Here is a 21,645-nt window from a genome sequence, read left to right on the forward strand (position 1 = left end):
TGTGTACGTAGCTTAACAAAAATATAGAGATCAGATACATGATCAGTACATAGTCCTTGCTACGTGGAATCTAAAGAAGTATATATCCGAGTAGTATGCAGCATCATGCACGGCCACTATGTACTTAGGCCTGTTTAGATACTTTAAAATAGCAAAAGTTTTATCATTTTGAAACACTTTTGGTAAAATGGATCTAAACACTAGGGTAAAAAAATGATAACTTTGCATTAGGCATTTGACAGTCTAAAGTAGCAAATTTTATCAAAAAGCACATAGGGATACGGATCACCTCTCACTTTTACTAAAAAAATAGCAACTTTTGTATGTCTCTAAACACCAAGTTGCAAAAATGCAATGCCAAAACTTTTGTCACCAAAACTTTTGTCATTTGACATTTGCTATTCTAAATGAATCTAAATAGACCCTCGTTAAAGATATACTGGATGAATGAATAAATCTATAAAGATATATATACTTGTGATGATGCAACCGGCGTGAATCGGTATGCCCTTTCATGCAGATTTTCGCCTCCACCTACTCCCTCCCACGCACGCAATGCACTGCTGACTTGTGCTCTGGGCTTTTGACACATTCTGTTTGGATGAGCCTGCAATCCTGACGTCAAAAGGGATGTGTTGGACAATGAAAAAAATGGTTTTATCTTCTTTTACCCAAATGGTACTAGAGGTTCCACACGTTATAAGATTTTCTGAAATTATCTAATTTTTATACGTACTAATAAATATCGACACGTATACATTTATACATGAATAAATCTAAACAACTTAGAAAGTCTTATAATATAAAGCCGATGGAGCCTTATTAACTATTTAGAGACTATCCATGGTTGAACAAACTACTCCCTTGGTATTATATTACGAGATGTTTTGCTTCTACTTAAATTTATATATGATTAATGAATATATTTTATATGTGCCTAGATTTATTAGCAACATAAGTCAAAGAAGGATATAATACTTTAGTTGACATGTATAATGTATTATATCAGCTCTGAAACAATTTGCTCTAGCTACGAAGACAGTATGCTTACTTTCTGACCATACAGATCTCGCTTGTGTATTTGTATGCAAGCTCGTCAGAAGGCATGACTAAACCATCAGACGCTCACAAGTATCATCTGTCATATTGGTTATGCTGGGTTACGATGATTCTTTCAATGATATCATTCATCAGGATGGCAACAAGAATTGCATTAAAGACAAGAAATGACCACATGGGATGAGCCGAGGTATCAAAGTGACAGAAAACTTTCGGGATGTAACCATACCAAAGTTGAGAGATAAACATTGTTGCATGATTCACAGGTTCTCACAGTGATTAAGGACATACACACAACATGAAGATATAGAGCTTCAGTTACTACTCTTGTAAAAGGGGAAAAAAACAGTACTGGCCCTGGGCACCTCGTTGTGGATAGAAATCGTTACATGCTTGTTCAAGGACACCTGGTACCTGCATCCACGATTATGACGAGAAGAAATGATATGTAGATAATAGTATAGTCATCACAATTGATGTCCTTGTACGCTGCTCCAGTTCTTCAAACTCAGCGCCTATCGCTTCGCTTCCTGCTCTTCTTCCGACTGCCCTTGTCATCAGAATCACTGTCAGATGCAGATTCTGAATCAGATTCCGATGATGCTGATGATGATGTTTCCCTTCTGTGCCTCCTCTTCTGTTGCTTCCTTTTGGGTCGCCGCTTCTTGTCTTCTGAGTCTGATGAGGAACTGTAACTTGAACTACTTCCAGAAGAATGTTCAGAGTCAGTAACTGATGATTCACTGTGAGAGTCAAAGACAGAAGCCTCACTACTATCTGAATCACTCCGTGAGCGGTATTTTCTCTTGCTCTTCCGTTTGCTTTTCTCAGACTTCTCCTGCTTCATCTTTTCTTTTATCAGCTTCCTCTCTTCCTCCTTTTCCTTTTCAAGATCAGGATTCTGGAACTGGTAGGAAACTGGAGCAGCCATCTTCTTCAGCTTGGGGTTTTTAAGCTGTTGTGTCCTTGAGGGCCGTGATATGTAGACCCGTTCATTCTTGCACTCGTATGTCCAGTGCCCAGGCTGGAAACACTTCTGGCATTGGGTATATGCACCACCAGAGGAAGCCGGTGCGGCTTTTGGTTTCACTCCCAGTATCACAGCCTTCTCTGTACTCATCAGATACATCTGCCTCTTGGCTTCCTTCCTCTCCTGCCAGCGGCTAGGTCCCTCCTCTTTCTGCCCATAAGCATTGACATTGCGTGCGGCAGCTGCAGCAGCACGCTCAGCTTGTGTTCTGCTCAATCCCTTAGCAGCCGATAAAGCCTGCGCTTTTATTCGCTCAGCAGCAGCCTGAGACTTGTCATCGTTTCCAGACATCTTGGTTCACCCAATAAGAGTCAAATCATATACAGCCAGCAATCCTGCAAGGAAATCAAAATGCATTAATTAGGACTAATTGAGTAATGGGCTAGTAAAAAAAACAAGGCCAATGCAAGCAACAAATAAGCTTTCTGCTAGATCAAAATCCACACATTAATGCAGAAAAAAATTATGGCAGTTTACTAGCACAAGAACAGCATGAACTAATTATCATACACTTGTCCAGGTCAATCATCACTAAACAAGAAGAAGAAGAAGAAGAAGAACAGCCCTAGAGCTAAAAGTTTTTAGAACGTCGTAGAATTGCGAGGTACAACTCAAAAAAGCAAATAAATCCGATGAATACACCTCTCCACTAATCCAGTTGCACAGAAATTGCGAAATCGTCGTAGTGGAAACTACTTCCCCAGGGGCCGATCTAACGTGGGGGCATGGTGGAACCCCCCAAATTCCTTCTTGGGAACAAACTAAACTGCTATTACTAGGGTTAAGGCAAATCAGGAGAGAAGCTTCCAGATCTAGAAGATAAGTTAGGGTTTAGGCAAAGAGGAAAAAGCGTGGGCAGGAAGGGATGAGAGTGGGATGCGCGTTGCTCACCTGCGAGGACGGATCCGGCGCGGCGGGAGGGAGCAGCAGGCACCGCCGGCGCTCGCGGGTGGGGCGGCGGAGATCGGCGCAGGCGGAGGCGGCGGGGCGAGGCCACGAGGAGAAAGAGAAAGAGAGAGAGAGAGAGAGAGAGGAGCGGGTCGGAATCGGAAGAGGTGAAGTGAACGGATCGGGGTGGGCCGAGCGCTAAGTTGGCCGGCCATGGGCTGTGGTTCTGCTCGGAGGAGATGTGACCGTTGGATTTGGCGGCCCGATCGGCCTCTCATTTTGTACTTTATTGGTAGGTTTGTATAATTGGCATTTCATCAGTTTTCATATTTATATTTTATAATACGAAACGTGGGAGTAAGGGACTGCACAGCCTCATCAAGAAATGCAACATTTTTCTTAAAGAAAACACTTTATTTATTTATTGTTTGTTTGAAATGATGATTTTTGTATGACATGGAACACTTTTTTTTAAGAAACCACTTTATTTTTTATAGGTTTTTTAAGGGATGAAGATGGTAGAAAAAATAAATAGTTTTTTTAAAAGAAAACACTTCGATTTTTTCTGACGTTTTGAAGCACTGGTTTTTCCGTGACTAGGGGCCGGTAGCAGCGAGAGGGTGGGTCAGTTATCCACGGAAAACACAGTAATAGATTAGTGCATGATTAATTAATTATTAATTATTAATAAAATATAAAATAGATTAATATGATTTTTTTTAAATAACTTTCCTATAAAAAAATTTCGTAAAAATTACACCGTTTAGCAGTTCAGAAAACATGCCGCAGAAAAAGAGAGAGATAAAATAACTAGTGGAGGCACCGAACGCAGCCTAGATGTGGATAGAGAAAAAGACGATCCCACTCCACTTTTCAAGTCAATGAACAGTGCCAATACAGAGCAATCTCAGTTTCTGGAAGTACGAACCACTGGGACGTTCTAACAAAAATTGAAACAACTTATCACAAAACCATCACAATTTTGTCAAGTTTCTGGTGGTCTAATATGTGCAGCCAAACTGAAGTCTACACAGGAAATCACTACAAATAAAGCTTACTGATTTTTCCCTGGCCATTTTAACAGTTTTACCACACTGAAACAAACAGTAAGTAATCACTGACTTCAAATTGCAACCTGAACTATGAATATTGCTGTCAAATGGAGTAATATATACAGCAAATGAAAATGGGAACAGGAAGCTGGAAAAGGGGAAAAAATATGGCAAAAGGTAATAAGACATCCTGCTACACAAACACACACCCAGGATGATCATGACTGAGTGTATCTGATATCTCTGAATTCTAACTGTCGAATGCACAACACATTGCACATCCAAAATAATTCCCAAAGGTAATGAAAGCCAGACTGAAACTCTTATTTGAGGTATATATCTCTAAAGCCGCTAAACCTGTAATGCCAATTAGCTTGGCAACTCAAAGTGCTTCCCTAGCACCCATTAGTCAGCGAGTCCTGCGGCTGTTGGCTGGTTTAGACGGGGAAGATGGCTTGTTCTTAGCAAAATCGACAAGATCCTTGAAAAGAGAATCCTCAGGTTTGGTCTGCCGTGATGCAGTTGGAACTGATGCACCTCTTTCATTGTCAGTATTCCTCTGATTAAGAGAGAGGCCTTCTGTTTGGCTCACAAGTCCGTTGTACCCGCCTCCATTGTTACCACTAGGAAGGCTGTGCTGTTGCTCAAAGAACTGTTGCCTTTGGCCATACCTTGCTGGAGGGGGAGGTAAGGAGGTTGGAGGTGTTGGTTCCCACGGAGCTTTTGGAAGATCTTCACCTGAATCTCCATACTTGTTAGCATTTGAAGATGAAGAAAAACTAGGCAGAGCTGTTGGATTTATAAAATCATCATCATCAGGTAGACTCTCCTGCCTCTTGACAGATGGACGATTTGACTCACTCATAGTACGAGAAGGCATAGAGAAGCTGGGTACTGCTGTTGGGTTTATGAAGTCATCAGACACATTTTCTGATCGGCTATCGTAACTTAGCGGTAGATTTGTTTCTGTTTTTGAGTGGGATGGTGCAGGTATATTGGCTGGGGCAGTTGGGTTAATAAAGTCATCTGATACTTTTTCTGTCTTGTAGGAGTCACCGCTAAGATAGTCAACATTGCTTGGCTCTGTGTAAACTGGCCTCTTTGATGATGGTGGTGGCGGAAGAAGTGGGCTTGGGTATGGCCTTTCACTTTTTGGAGCAGAAAGCAGATTACCCTGTGCAGCTGTGCCATCCCTTGCAGACCTACAAGCATATATTTGTACATCAGCTGATGAAACTAAACATACCATGCATCTTGGTAACATAACCTGATTCATATCAACAAAACATTTTCTTAACAGCAGTCAACAGTCTGCAATTTGACAAAATGATATGAGCTGATATCGCCACAACCATCTGAAGCTTAGAATAGCAATAGCATGTATGATAAATACTTAGTAGCAGGTACTTGGAGGGAAAAGTAATATAGCTTGCCTGCGAGAAAGCACGGAGAATTCATCTTCTGGTTCATCGTCTTCATGATGTACATTAAGAAGTGGGGAAAATGCAACTCCAGTAGGCCTAGGAGGGGCTGTTCCTCGGTTTACATTAGCAGCAGTAGGAACTGGTGCCCCTGTACCAGGAGGAACTCCCTTTGCTATGTCATCATGCCGCTGAAGAACACGCTGCAATTCATCATTTAAACCAAGAGCCTGAAATAGAAGGCTCTCATCACTGCAGAGGGGATACAGGACAATCAGTCACACAACAACATGAAAAATATATGGAACAAAAATTTCAGCCAAAGTAGCTATAGCTTTTTGAAATTACTCAAGAAAAAACATACCCTGTATTGCTAACAAGGTCCATGACTCGATTTTGATAAGATCGGCACTGCCCAACAAGGTCAACAATGACCTCCTCCCTCACACCCTGCATAAAGCACTATTAGACAAAAATTTACAGAGAAGCATAGAGACATCAAACTAGTGCAAGTTTTGTTATGGTAAAGAACAATCAACTGGTCTAAAAAACATTAACCAGGCCACAGCTTTTATGAGAAGAAGATCCTGGCTAGGACAATTTCAGTTGAACGAGTCACATGGACTGCCACAAACTGATGGAATAAAGTTCAATAGTACAGAGATTTATAGTTTGTTATTATTCTCCTATCATCCTATGTTTGGTCATAATACATTAGAACATCAGGGCATACTATGTTAACCCAAGATACCAGACCAAGTTCGAACAAAAATATTAAGCTTAGGAATCTCTATTTAATTATTCTAATGACCTTAGTCTCCTATGCCGCTAAACATTATCCATTCTGATAAAAAAATCACATTTCAGCAAACAGATGAGGAAGCATGGATGAATAAGCTCTAAATGGATCACACACTGTATTACAAAAATGTTACTAAGTTAGAACTTGAAAGTCTAGTAAGAAACTACTTTATCATCCATTACACAGATCTAATCAAAGACGGCATATTAACAATATTTCGTCTATGTAATTCAAGAATAAGTTATACGAAATATCACAGCTCACGACTCATTAGATGTGAAATTACAATTTCATACAATATTACGATCATATGAAACAAAACACATGATTTATGTTTCCTGTGAAAAACAGGTCTAGAAGATGACAGGTCATATTAAAGCTTTTACCAGTAAAAGAAGCTACAGAAGAGATATGAGGATTATACTTTAATGCACCAAACTTTAATGTTTTAGAAAGTCACCTCAGGGTGTCTGTGGTCCAATGCATTTAGCATCTCATCCAGCACATCCACAATTCCTCGAGCACTCTGAATCTCACTTAGACTGTAATGGAGATTGAACAAGAAATTAAAGGCAGATTATAACTAAAGCAGTTCTGTAAACTTGCAAAAATGGTGAAATACTTTAATAAACACAACTACAGGTATTCATGCATTGTTTAGCATGATGATGAAACTAAATGTCACGAGGCAATAAGTATTCATTTTGGCATGATTAACGCCTCTGTATTTTGTTGTTAGAAATACCAATGTACGTATCAAATTCTTGTAAAGTTAGCATGGCCTTAGTTCTATGAATATCTTGCAGGAAACCAAAATTACTATTAATGTAATGTGTCACTGTTACTTGCCGGTATGCTTTAGAGTTTATGATGAGGGCAAACAAGGATGTTGGCAATGACAACCATCAGAATTAGAGGTTCTAGCTTTAGATCGGAGATTGTTAGATGGGATACTCCAAGAAAAAAATTTTACTAGCAACTTAATGTGGTTGTAGCTTGATTGATATTTCTGATAGATGCTGTGTTACATGCTTTTCACAACTGTGAGTTTGAGAAACCTCCATCCAAAGTAGGGCATTCTTGTTTATACAAAATAAATGTTACATAACTGGAAAGTATAAATGCGGGTCTTAGCCTCAAGGAAGAAGGGCAAATAACAATCTTTAGGGAAAAGGGAACAAAACAAGGCATAAAGAAATGGTTGATGAATATAACAGTATGCTTGAAGTGGACAAGTCAAAAGGAACAAAATTTGCATTAGAACAAAAAAAAAATACCTTAAGGCAGGTGCAGGAGGGGCACTAGATTGAAGAGAAGCTTGTATGGCTGCATCTTCATAGCTTTGACCTGGTGGTGGATATAGATGTGGTTGCCTCAATGGTTGAGTTTGAGGAGGTGTAAACAGCGGAACTGTGTTTTCCTCTCGAGGTGGAAAATCAACACCAGCATTCTGCACACAGGGTCAAGAAGATATCTTGTTCACAGTTTGGACAGAAGCAATTGAATACTCACTCAAAAGGTTGTTGCAGATCTAAGTTTCCATTAAAACAAAGTGAAGAACAGATTGAAGTTGAGTGGATTACTACTCAAGCAGACGAGTTCAGTGTTATCAGGATAAATAACAAAAAGAATGTAAGGAACATAGATGGTACCCTGAGTTCTTGGTAAGCAGCATGATACTGGGGATATCTACCAGATGGACCTCCAAAAGCCACTTGCCATGTGTCAATCAAACTCAATATTTTCTCCCGAACATTTAAATCTGGCTGAAACCACAATCAAATAGGATGCATAAGAATGTAGGAAAGCAGTAGTTAGCCACTGGATGTAAGTATTATCCTCACCTTTTTCTTTACTATCTTAACCATTTCACTTAATATGTCTCGCTCAATGATTTGCTGGTAAACAACGTCCCCACAGTTTTTGCTTAGAGTCTCTAACACCTGAAAAGGAAGACAGATGGACACAGTCAAACAGCAAATCAGCACATTAAACAAGAGATAAACGTCAACATAGAACCTATATACGCTGATTGTAGCTCTCAAAATTTGGAAGAAGCACAAGTAACATCTAAAACTTGTATAGCTAGTGAAGATAGGCGAATTCTCAATTTATCACTGAATCTACATAAAACTCACGTTGTTAAGATAATATATCAGAACATAGCATACTAAGTCTCAATATACAAGGAGTCTTGAAATACTCACATAAAGTGTCAGAATTTGCACTTTTAAATTCTTGTTTCCAAGGCGTTTCTTTAGGAGCTTGAGTGTATCCTTTGCTTGTCTGCACTTCAGGAAACATATCAGAATGCTTAGTATAAAACATGACAAATTGAAAGTTGCATCGCAAACAGTATTTAAGACCAACAATTATGTAACAAATTTCAATATATGAAACACATTATGCAATATGTATCACTAAACCATGAAATGAACTATCAACAAATTAATAGCGAAATATCCAAATTAGTGGTGTCACATACACAGATTTTAATGATATCAAATGTCACAAATTAGGAAAAAAAAACAATTTACCGCCAGTGAGACATAATGGTCATCTTGGAAGCCTTTAAAAATTACCGAAGCTATATATGGAACCAATACATGGTAGAGTAGAGAAACAACAATCACTAAGTTCTTTTTTTCCTATGCACTGGTTGCTGATATCATCATGGCAAAAAATGATGTCACGCCAAAACTACACCTCAACAACAAATGACACCAACTCATCACCAAGATCAGTGCCCTCCATGAGATTATAGCTCAACTAACCAACCACAAACTATCATCAATTATCGAATTATTATGATCTCTAAGCTAACAACTGTACAACCTAATATTCCAAATTCCTAATCAATTTGAAAGACAAAAACTGAAATAGTTTGTTTTTTAAAAAAAAAATCAAAGCACATATACTCCGCAATCACAGAACAAACAGCTAGCAAAAACCACATATTCAAGGCATTATGGAAGAAGCATTAAACCTACAATTTTGTAAGCAAACATGGCTTCAACAAGACACTACAAACGAACGCAATCACAACTGAATCACACAATTGTGCAACGATGCCATCAGAACCCTACTAAATCACACGTGGTTGAACGCTATGAACACTCCTTCCCACGATATTATACGATACGATAGTAAATAGCAATCCAAACAAACAAAAGAACGGTAAATCCAACGGAGGCATTTCGGCCAGACCCGGGATCCATGTTGATGATGTCGCAGAGCTCGATGTTGACGGCCCAGTCCGGCCCGATCAGCATGTCGTTCGTCGCCCTCTCCGCGCACGCCACGGCCGTCGCCATTTCCTCCCCTCCCCCAAACACACAAAAACCCTAAATCCTGCATCAAAAGCCAAACCCACCCAAATCAGCCCCCCAAAATCCCCCACCTTTCCGTACAAACCCTCCGCTCCCAGCCCAATTCCGCCCGCAAAACCGCACCTTTGACCCGGCAAGAACTCCAACCCCCTCGCCGAATCTGAGCTGCCAGCGGCCAACCCCGCAAGATTCGGCGGCAAGAAGCGCGGAGACGGGCTCCTCCTCCGATCCGGGGGTTCCTGGGCGCGCCCGGGACGGGAGGGACGGGAGGGATGCGTGGGAGGAGTCGAGCGAGGTGTAGGATTGGAGGAATTTTTGGTTCGGCGAGGAGGAGGAATGAGAAAGGTAGGAGAGGGTGGTAGACTAGGCAACCAAGGACGCGGCCGAAGACTTTTCCTCTCTTTGTTTCTTCATTTCTGGTGTGAAAGCGAGAGCCTGCAAACTTTATATTCCGTGGGAGTCAGATCTCATGCAGTTTGCAGCGTGACTCGTGCTATGCCGTTTGATGCAAATTTAAGGCCCTCTTCAGTTTGGAGGAGGAATTAAACTATTTTCTCTAAAATTTTTTGTAAATTCCTGTGATCCAAAGAAAGTTTGAAATTTCTATGATGCTGTTTAGCCAATAAAACCATGTAAAATTACTGTAGAATGGAAACCGTAACATTTCGTTAGAAAAAATAAACTATTGAAATTACGTGCAGCGTGTAACATGTCGTTATGGGATCTTAGTTCTATTTTATGACGTTATGGTTTAGGACCGTGGGATAATAAGTATGGACGTAACATTCGACGTTATTCTAGATCATGGTAATATAGGTTTGGTTTTCTTTCTAGGGTTTAATTTTTCTTTTTATCACGTGAGTAAGTCATAGATGATTAGCATGCTGTTATGGTGAGATGTCATACCAAGTTGTGACGAGGATTTACAAAACCAGTGAAAATTGGTTTCAACTTCACGAAATTTGAACTTCCTAGATTGGAACTATAACATGAAATGTTTGGTTTTGGGGATAAATTCAGAAATATTCAAACTGGATTTTAAACTTTTAAAAGTTGACCAAAGTTCGTCGTTTTTGCCGGTTTAATAATGGTTTTAGCAAAATCTAGAGAAATTGCTCACGGGTGGTTTTTATCCGACGTCAGAATCGTGAACACTGGTTATGGCATGGCATAAGGAATCATTTTCCTAATACCTAAGTAGGACCATTGTATATGGATACTTGCTAAGTAAGCAAGTTCTATAATTTGGTTACGTCAAGGGCTGGTACAAGTACAATGTGAAAACCTACATAGCAAACAAATTATATAACGTATCCCGTTTAAGTCATTTTCACTCATTTAATATCCTTATCTTTGAGATAAGTCTATTTCTCAACCGTAGTTTTCAGTTTTATTTCTTTACTCTTTTGTTTATCATAAAATGTTAAGACATTACATATTTGGGAAAATTACATAAAAAACGAGAGAATTTGGGTTAGTTAACTTGGTTGAAGAAATAGGTTGGTTTATTTCTTTTCCCTATTTATGAAGGTCATTTAATTATTTACCATTACTATATTATTGAGATCGAGTATTTACTCTACATGTCTAAAACACGTGGGTCTCAAATCCACATGGCATAGACATATATGTTAACTGTCACATCTAAGAGTGACATATCCTTAAATATCTCTATTATTATTAAATATAGTGGGAGAGTGGGAGGTAGGTATAATTAAAAATATGTTTATTTGGTGTTGTCGAACATAATAAACTTTGAACATTAGATAAACTATTAATATATACACATGCATAGCAACAGGTCCATACAATTAAGGATGGACTGTGTAGGCCTATAGAGGGAAAAAAGTGTCATACAGTAGATGAAGGCCCATAGATTAAAGAAATAGTTTTTTTTTAAAGAAATCACTTAATTTTTGTATCTGGTTTTTTGAAGTAATAGTTTCTGTATAAAGTGGGATATGGAGAAGAACGGATGACTCCGCTTCTAAGCAGCAGAGTTGTAGTGTATTTCTCTAAATAATAGGAACAATTTTTAAACTTAGGGAGTATTTAATGTATCACGGAGTGCTTAATTTCCTATCACATGGAAAGTACATATTATTAGAACATATAACAATTAATAGGTATATAGCTTGAAATGATTTATAGTTGGTACCATTCATAATACTACTAATACTACTAGTGTAAACGAACCCCACATGAATTATTCAATGAAAACCAACCTTCAGCTTTAATCAGTAGACGATCAAAGCTCCAAATTGGACCAGCTTGGTGGGCCCACCGCCCACTAAAACGCCGTCTCCGTTGGGCAAAGAGGATTTCCATTTGACGATCAACCGCGCTGGCACACCAGTTGATGCAGAAACAAGCAAGCTTTGCTCATCCTTGCCGTTCCAGGCCAAAATTGCTTGCTGTTTGCCACCCAACTCTTTTTTGTTGTTGTTGAATTCTTTGTTGTGGTTAAGCAAGACTAAGGTTGGATTAGATCTGACTCTTAAGACGTGATCTTCCTATCGCCATAAAGCTAACCTTGGTTCTGGGATCCCTTAAAGAGCGTATATAAGATAGAGCCGAAAATCAAGTCTCAAAATTATTATATTCAGCGTTGTCTCAAAAAATTATCCACATAAGTCTTTTCTAACTCCAAACGGTCCTCCTATGCTTACCGGTTAGAGCGATTGGGAGCACTAAAAATATCTTCAAATCTAACTCATTTTTACAAATTTAGAACAGATATTGGACACTTTGAAGATTGATTTTTGACTAATTTTCTAAAAATAAGTTTTAGGGACATATATTGGATACCGTCGGAGATGCTCCGAGGGCAAAAGTAATGATAATTAATAGCCGATTATACATCGTTCGTAGAGTGAACCAACAAGATAATACACAAACGGTAATTATCAAAAGCAAAAACAGTAATGATATGGAACTGAAAGAAATGGTTCGACTAATTATCGACCATTTTATTAAATTACTACTTCCTCCGTTTCGTATAGGAAGATTTTTCAGTCTTGGCTAAATTCATCAATTGATGAATGTATATAATATATATATATATATATATATATTCATTAGCATTCAAATGAATCTAGATAATGCTAGAAAGTCTTATATTATAAAACAAAAGAGGTATGTTATTATGATAATTTCCATTTATATAATACAGTTAAAATATTATTGTGATATACTCCAAGCCCATGCCAACCCGACAGTCCACCAACTAGCCCAAACCTACGTAGTGTTTGTGGATCGTGTTATTATAATCTATTGACTTATTATTTATTATGTATAGTCCAATTTATAATTATTATCACGTAAGCAAATTTATTAGTAGTTATTATCAATTTGCCAACCATGTTCTACGTATTTGTGTTGAATGTAGCCAGTACGTATGAATTTGGGTTCTACTTACGCAATCATGCTAGATTGATATAGTTAATTATGTGATGTTGTAGTTCGTTGTTTCCAACATATATTACTCCCTCTGTTTCACAATATAAGTCTTTCTAGCATTATTTAGATTTATATGAATGATAATGAATATATATATATATATATGTATATTCATTAATTGATAAATTTAGTTATATATACCATCACCTTTCCAATCAAATAGTTTTGTTTTTGGTTTTCCAATATATTTTTTCATTTATATGTTACTGTTTTCGATTCCATCTAAAAAAAGAAAATATGGTTGTGGAAATGGTTTAAAATGTTTTCCTATCATTTTTTAACCATTTTCAATCCACCCTTAATTAATTACCAGCAAAGCTATTTCTAAATAAAAAAATAAAGCGACAAAGATATACCTTCATGGTCATGGCCTCGTGGGTTTATTTACATGTGGTTGCAAGCAAGGGTAGAGCTGGTTGACCCAATTTCCCTCGTTTGTTATGCCTAAGTTCCACATATATCTTGACAATAAATAAATAAACATTCCACCAAACGGCTCCATATGCAATTAGAAATTAAGTTATAGTGGCCCATGTGTCGCAATTAGGTCAATCTCAATGGGAGTTTTATGGGCAATAAATAGAACACCGTGTAGATATTTTTGATGATGTGGCAAAATATTAATAAAGAGAGATGAAATGAGTTTCTTGGAGATGACTATGCACTGTTACCTAGACAACTTGTGTCTTGTAGGTAACTTAGGAAACAACAATAGATAAAACTATGCATTAAGAGAGAGGTGTTTTATCCTAGTTTCAAACTTTTTAGACGACATGTCACTCTAGGTAATCGTGTCCATAAAACTTATATTGAGGATAGCCTTAGTACACGAAAAGACGTCATAACTTCTCAACGGTGAGTCTGTTGCATCTTCAGTTTTGTTTTCTTGACAATTTCTTTCACGACCCACCGTGTATTGGGGCTTCTATCATTAATACTACCTCCATTCAAAAAAAAAGTTTTTATACATTATTTAGATTAAGTAGATTATAAAATAATCCCCTCTACTCCCTTTAATGGCCATTTTTTAAATTTTGAATTGTTTAGATTTATTTTCTAAGCATCTGATTGGCTCTGAAATTATTAAAATAATTAAAATCATGCAAATTAGTGCAAAAATGCTTTTTTAAAACCTACTAAATCCTAAAATCTGCTTAGAAACCCAAATACAAACATCCAAAAATTTGTTTACCGACGTTAAGTAGTAAACATATTCTTTTAGACCACCGAGGTAATAAAGCATGTGTTCCTTTCTAACTAAAGATAAAAAATATCTGATTTTGTAATAACTATTTAACATTGTAAGCAATGGAGTTAACTAGAAAATCTACTTAAAAATATATTGTTTAGCAGTTTATGAAACATTCACATAAAAATTGAGGAAAAAACTAATAATAATACGAAGAGAAGAACACAACCTCAGCATATACAACGTACAAGTTTCAGAACAAATGATCCTTAAGAGCAGGTACAATATATAAGCTAGCTATAAGTATATTTTAAAAAGATAAGAGAGGATAGAAAAGATGTGGGCTACTAATTTATAGTTAGCTGTACACAGGCTCCAAGGTAAAATATGTGTATGAGACCATACATTGATGTTTTGTAGGTAACTACAATATAAATTAACTATTAGATTGTATATAGATGAATTAGAGCTAGTACTTGGTTGTACCGTTGAACTTGCTCTAACTCCAAAGCTTCCCTGCTCCAGACCTCCAGTCGCATGGATGTAACTAGATTCCTACATTGACCATTTGGTAGCCGATACGGTTTTGTTGAGTTCTTAATCCTCATGCATCGTGCATTCCAGCGAATCCAGCCAATAGCAGCCATCACCAGGTTCACAAATAAGACCTGTCAACAACTAATCACTCTCTATCGGTTCCATCCATGAAACCGGTGAAATTTAAGCATAATTTACTGGATTTTGTTAAAAGTTTGTGCTTTGGGAACTAAGTTGTTTATCGAGCAGTTTCTAAATGTACACTGGTTTAATAGGATCGATAACCATGATAATCGAGTGGTTATTGTTGTATTATAAAACCCTCGCTGTAACCATTCTAGTATTGTTTGCTCGTATTAATGGCTAATTAATTATTCTTTTAGTGACAGGGGGTGTATGTGATAATGAGGTGTTTGTGCCGACTCTGTCAATTTTAAAATATGCTGGTATAATATCTTAGAGGTACTTATAGAGGTATGATGTATATTTATAAGAGTGAGTGTTTGCGTCCACATACAGTGTCTATATTTATACTATATTTCATAAAAACAAATACTACTTTTGAAAGCATGTAGGATTTCCCAGTATTCTACCATTTCAGAAGAAAACAAAATTCTCTAAGCTGTAGCCTACATGCTTATTACTGTGTTAGAAAACTCTCTAAGCTTTTCAATATGGGCCTCCATAAGTTGTTGGTTTAATAGCAAGCCCACAAGCCTAATTTTAATTAGGCCTCGCTTCGCTTGCTCGCACTGCACAGTGCAGGCTGCTGTCTACCGTTTAACCGGAGCGAAAAGCATACTTAATAATAAATTATACTTAATATAAATTAGTATATGATTAATTAATTATTACATATAAAAATTTAAAAATGGATATGATTTTTAAAAACAACTTTCCTAAAAAAATATTCATAAAAAATATATATTTTAGTAGTTTAGGAAGTGCGTGAAAAAATAGGTAATTTGACCTGCTAAGCATGGGAACGAATGCCGCCTTAGTTGTCCTTTTTATCTTTTGAAAATTGACTTATGGTACACAAGATGTACTGCACATGGGACACATTAAAAAGGAGAAGTGATTAGTTCCCTTTGCATTGCATGATCACCTCAACTACAGTTAGGAACTTTTTATTTGAGATGTACACTTTAGAAACCTAAATGGCTAGAATCCATCCTTTTTATTCCTTTTTGTAAGAAGCTAGATTCCATTTAGCTCCACACACTGCATTAACAATCATTAATTCACATGGAAAGCAACTTCATCGGTTCAACTAATCTGCTTTTTCCGTTCCATTACATCTGAACTAGCGATGAAGGCTAAAAAGATAGCTATGATCTATCCAACATTGTTTTGTAGCAGGTATTGTGCAAAGCAAAACCATAGAATGCATATTGATGGGATGCTAGGAATTGCATGTTGACCTCGAAGACTTTTATTAGGCCTGAATCTCTGTTTAAGATCTTGATTATCCTTGATTAGTTGGCCATTTGGTTGAACACACAACTTTGTCAAGAAAGGCAAACTCATAAAAGCAAAAGCTAACTACTGAACTGGTGTGTCATCATCCACAAATATTTGTTTTAATTAGCAACTAACAAAAAACCAAAGAGATTAATTATTACATTGACATGTACAGACAGAGAAATAGTACAGGAGATGTGAGACTGTCAGAAAGTACAGGAAATTGTGGCAAGCAGAAGATCTCAGTGCCAATGCAGGATATTGTCCCATGCATTATTATGCATTCCCTCTCTCTAATTTCTCTGTGTGTGAAACTGTGGATCAGTGATAATGGTGCACAATTACAAGTCCACTGGTGTCATATCTTTCAATGCATCTTGCACTGGTTTTATGTATGCAAAAAGTTGGCCATTTTGCATCATTTTCATGAGCTCCTTTTGGATGCTGATGCCTGTATAAGCAGATCACTAGACAAGAGCTTTATATCCTCTTGGGTGTAGCTAGCCCACTGCATCATCTGCATGATTTATTAATCTTCAGTGCCTCCATTTTTGCTTTTGTTTGCCTTGAAGAAACCATAGCACCCAATTCTCTTTCTGCACCAAACGAAAGATTAATGTGTTCGTTAGAGTTCTAAAGTTCAAGTGGGTTTGTTAGATCATAAGCTGAATTAGATATGTTCTAGTCCCTAATGGGAAGATGATGATTAGAATTGCAACTGGTGAATAGCACGATAGGTCGTCAAAATGCCCTAAAGCATTTTATGCAATGATTGGGATTCAGGTGACAATAAGCCGGCCTTAGGTTAAGCTTTTCCAAAAGAAACAAAAACGAAAGTAGCCAACATGAAGAAAGATCCTACTGCAAAATTTTGTTTGATCAGAAGCTGGATGTATGATTGGAGTCCATTTAGCATCCAACTGTGGTTAAATCTATTCAAAATGACCCTACAACAATGTCACACTAGTCTGAAACAATCTATCTGATGACCAATTTTCAAGGATCACTAGTGCAACCCAGAAATTATTGATTACTAATGTGTGATGCTAGAATCCAAAATGCAAACAAGTTAAACACACATTCTTTAAACAGGGGCCAAATTGTCGACAAAATGATGGGCATATGGAAGATTTTCTGAAACCCATAAACCAAGCATTTTTTTTTCTGAAACTCTGAACCTACAAAAACCAAACCAGGAGTGAACAAACGACTATTTCAAGTCATGGCCCCTTTGCCAAGAACACTTTTTTACAGGTAAAACAGATTGACTGCTAATAAGTTAGGTTGTGATGAAACAAAGATGGACTTGAAGCTATGACTCTTTCTCCAGCCGTGTTGACCAATCTGCCCTCCAAGCTTGATGGCTTCACACTTACTTCCTCATGGGGGCAGTGTAATTTTGTGTCTTGTTTTTAGCAGCCTAAGCTGAACTTTTTTTCTCACACTTGACGTATTTGCTGACAAACCTTGAAATTTGATCTATTCTATTACCATCTCCAGACTTTGAATTTAGTTTGTGGCTACGTGTGAGCTCTTGACCTCAGAATTTAGTTTTTTTTCTTCAAAAAGTTATCTTCTAGAGGTACTATTTGTCTCCTTCATCTGTTGGAAAAGAGGGTTCTTGGGATAGAGATGCTAACTGGCAGGAAAAAGTTTAAAGGCAGAAAATCTTCCACAATAGTGGAAATACATTCATATTATTATTGTTTTTTTTATTTTTCTTGAAAACCAAATTCATTTTTTGTATTGTGAGGGAAAACTCTACAAAAATGAAGATTAAATTATGCCAAAGCCGGTTACTTCTTAAATTTCGGTATTTCCATACAAAATGTCTAACTACAAAGTGTGAAATTCCAAATTACAATTAAATTAAGTTCCATCAACCTAGGCTGCAACCCAGCTCATCCATACAAAATACTCCTAAATCCTCAAACAAACTCTGATCTACAGTACTTCCTTTTAAAATAGGAACTAAATATTCCATTCAACAAATTAATTAACTAATTTCCCAACTAATATACTACAGCTACAAACTGATGAAACTCCCATTTCAAACAAAAACAGAGATGACAAAATAAAAATCCAGTGAAATTAAACATAAATTATGAACTGAAACAATGGAAAATATAGCAATTTTAAGGGAAATTTATTTTTTAATTACCTGCTCCTACTCCTGTTTGTCAGAGCCTTTGGGTTGCTGCCGCCATGGCCATTCCCGCCGCTGCTTCCATGGCCGCCGCCGCCGCTGCTACTGCTGTTGGTAGAGTTGGTGCTGCTCGTCCTGCTGCTGCTGCCGGCCTCGCTGAACTCGCCCTTGTTCCACCACTCCTCCTCCTGCTGCGCCTCCTGCTGCTGCTTCTTCTTCGTCGCCGTCTTCTTCTTGCCGGAGGCGGGGGGCTTGGGGGACACCTTCTTCTTCCCGCCGCCGACGGAGAGCGGCAGGAAGAGCTTGATGAGGAGGCCGGTGTCGAGGCTCGCGCTGCGGTCGAGGCTCCGGCTCCGCGTCCTCTGCTTCCTCGTCTTGGTCTTGGTGGTGGTGGTGGTGGATTTCCCCTGTTTCTTGCTCTGCTTCTTGTTGGCTTCGTCGTCCATGGCGCCCGCCGCCGCGGCGGCGATCTTTGCTTCGGTGGTGGCGGTGGTGGTTGGTGGCGGGGTGGGAGGAGGAGGAGGGAGAGGGTGCGGCGGCGGCGGCGGAGGAGGAGCGGGCGGGGACTCGACGATGTCGCGGAGGGAGAGCTCGTAGGCGGACTCGGGGAGGCCGCGGACGAGGTCGAGCATCTCGCGGCGGTAACCCGCGATCGCCTGCGCCCGCGACGGCGAGCTCCCGGCCGACGCCGGGTAGAGCCGGTGGAAGTGCACCTGCTGACCGCCGCCCCCGCGGTGCTGCTGCTGCCCCCAGAACTGCGGCGACGGCGTGCCGGACCCAGACTCCGGCGAGCCGATCTGCGACGCCTGCAGCCACCGCGACTCCTCCTCCCCTTCCCTCAGCGCCATCGGGTTCCCCAGCGGGCTCCTCATCCTCACTCCGATCCTCTCAAACTCCGCTCCCCCCGCCGCCGCCATCGACGACGGCGACGACCCCTGGAAGCTGAACTCCTGCCGCCTCTGCCCCGACGGCACCATCGCGAATCAGAGAAAGATACGCACGAACAGAGAGGAGGAAGAGGAGGAGGCGGGGTGGGTAATAATGGCGAGGTGGTGGAGGAGATCGAGAGGGCGGAGGGGAGCAGAGCACTGCACGGGGAGGAAGAAGCGGAGGAGGAAAGCGATGGCGGTGCAGCAAGTCGTTGGTGGGAGGCGAGAGATTTAAGGCCGGATTTAAATTTGGAGGGAGTACGCCTTTTATTTATTTTAATTAAATAAATTCATTGGATTGGATTAAATTAATCATTTGGGTTGGCAAAGTGCAGCTCGCGCGGCTGATGGGTGTCCGTCAGGTGAGGGTCCATTCCGTACAACTGTAGCCATGGTAAAACCCTTCAGACAGCGGCCACTGTTCACACACCAACCTCGTGCCATGTCAGATGCTGGGGTGTGTTTTTATATATTGTCACGTGTTCATGTAATTCGACCGACGGTTATTTGTATATAGTAAATAGATAAAAGCGTTAATAAATGTGTGAGGTTTTGTGTAAGATGTGTTTGTGAGTGACGCTCTCACTGTCACGTATTATTATACTTGAGAACGACTAGTCTACGGAATCCCGTTATAGTACGGGATATTTAATGATTAAAATTTGGCACGTCGCATGCCGCCTACCCTGCCCGCGCGTCTATCATCGCCGCGTGCCGCCCGCTTCCGTCATCGCTCGCATCCGCTATCGCCATGTGCCGCCGCCTCCGCCGTCCTCTGCCCACCTCTGTCGTCGTCTGTCTGCCTCTGCCGACGTCGCGCTCTCGCCGCAGCGTGTCGTACGCCTCTACCGACTTCGCGCTCAGATGCGCCTCACGTTACCAGCGCGTAGCTGGTACCAGATGATACCACTGATGTGATACCAGTTGGTTTCATTTGGTATCATAGCGTCGCGTGACAAGAAAAACTCAAAAAAATGCATGTATCACATGGTACTAGATGGTACCAAGCAGTATCATATGGTTTTAAATGGTATCATATGTATCAGCATGGTACCACTAGATGATATCACATAAAACAAGTGTTGATCTAAATGGTATCATATGTATCAGCATGATACCACTAGATGATATCATATAAAACAAGTGTTGATACCACTTAGTATCATCAGGTATCATACGATACCAGATGATACCATTAGGTATCATCCAGTATGGTATCAGTAGTTACTTTGTGGTATCACATCATACCAGAATATATCGTCTAATTTCAATATGTATACATATGTTATAATTTGTACATTGGATGATACCATATTGATATTTGTTAATACCACTTAGTATCAACAAGTATCAAATGATACCGGATGATAATTGATGGTATCAACCGCTGCCGTCGATGACGACCCCACCACCTCCTACTACTCCTCCTTCGGCGGCCATGGTGTTCAGCTAGGACAGGCCGCCGCGTCCCGTCGTAGCGTAGTACACTCTGCAGTATCCAGCAGCTACTCGTGATTAGCCAAGGTCTCTTCCATCTTATCTCGTGTTATTTGCTAGCTACCTCTCTCTTCTGTGCCTTGATTTTAACACCTTAAAGTAAGCAGTATTTGGTAGGTCGCCATTGGCCGAGACTAAACAAAAGAAAAACACAAAAAGGAAAAAAAAGAAAAAATTTCATTAACTGTGAACCGTTCCGTAGTTTTTCTAATAATTACTTAGGTCAGACGACATGGGTTTTACGTAGAAGTCGTGGTGTACTGAAATTTCCTTACCACGTACTCTACGTGTCGTTTGCACAACCTCTTTCTCTTTTATCGTCAGGTGTTAATGTAATTTGATGAGCTGGTTATCATTACGTGGCATATAGGCATGGGCGTGGGTGATTGCTAATTAATGCAAATCGATAAAGAAAACCAAGGGTACACTCTTATATTTATTGAGCGTGGAAATGTTAGCAATGGTTTAGTCTATGTGATACTTTACTTTTGTGCTAAACGTGTGAGGTATATAAAATGTGATATTTTCCTTGACAGGGGACATGTACCGATCATCCATTCCCGTGCAACCCTAATCGAGACACCAAAATAATACTTATGATTTTTCAGTTCATGATTTTTTTAAGTTCATTGTAAACGTGATATATGTCCTGCATAAATATGGGCATTTCCATGACACTGAAATAAAACCGATCCATTCCATTCAACCCTCCATTAACACCGTGGCAACAGCTCGATGAAAACGATTTAGTTTGTAAAAATTGCAGCATAATTTAGTGACCATCCAGATGGCTGGTCGCGTGCTTGGACTGATGGAAAATCTGACATGAGCTGCTAAAATCTC

General features: G+C 39.3%; 3 protein-coding genes across 3 annotated transcripts; all 3 read right to left on the reverse strand.

Annotated features, from left to right (window-relative positions):
* Positions 1-1,258: 1,258 nt before the first annotated feature.
* LOC102716451 (zinc finger CCHC domain-containing protein 10-like) lies at positions 1,259-3,069 on the reverse strand. Its single transcript, XM_006662743.3, has 2 exons — positions 2,981-3,069; positions 1,259-2,424 (listed from the first exon to the last, which is right to left on the reverse strand). The coding sequence occupies exon 2, from the start codon at positions 2,378-2,380 to the stop codon at positions 1,568-1,570; it is 813 nt and encodes a 270-aa protein (XP_006662806.1). The 5' UTR covers positions 2,381-2,424; positions 2,981-3,069; the 3' UTR covers positions 1,259-1,567.
* Positions 3,070-4,024: 955 nt separating this feature from the next.
* On the reverse strand, positions 4,025-9,996 carry LOC102716729 (TOM1-like protein 3). The gene is made up of 10 exons (XM_006662744.3): positions 9,705-9,996; positions 9,460-9,603; positions 8,460-8,538; positions 8,097-8,195; positions 7,905-8,018; positions 7,530-7,702; positions 6,713-6,794; positions 5,815-5,900; positions 5,463-5,702; positions 4,025-5,231 (listed from the first exon to the last, which is right to left on the reverse strand). Exons 2-10 carry the CDS (start codon positions 9,564-9,566, stop codon positions 4,439-4,441), a joined length of 1,773 nt encoding a protein of 590 aa, XP_006662807.1. The 5' UTR covers positions 9,567-9,603; positions 9,705-9,996; the 3' UTR covers positions 4,025-4,438.
* A 6,110-nt stretch (positions 9,997-16,106) lies between these two features.
* Positions 16,107-19,444, reverse strand: LOC107305261 (atherin-like). Its single transcript, XM_015842330.2, has 2 exons — positions 18,392-19,444; positions 16,107-16,826 (listed from the first exon to the last, which is right to left on the reverse strand). The coding sequence occupies exons 1-2, from the start codon at positions 19,351-19,353 to the stop codon at positions 16,760-16,762; spliced, it is 1,029 nt and encodes a 342-aa protein (XP_015697816.2). The 5' UTR covers positions 19,354-19,444; the 3' UTR covers positions 16,107-16,759.
* Positions 19,445-21,645: the final 2,201 nt, after the last annotated feature.

Source organism: Oryza brachyantha, chromosome 11, assembly GCF_000231095.2.
Source record: "Oryza brachyantha chromosome 11, ObraRS2, whole genome shotgun sequence".
NCBI classification, from domain to species: Eukaryota; Viridiplantae; Streptophyta; class Magnoliopsida; order Poales; family Poaceae; genus Oryza; species Oryza brachyantha.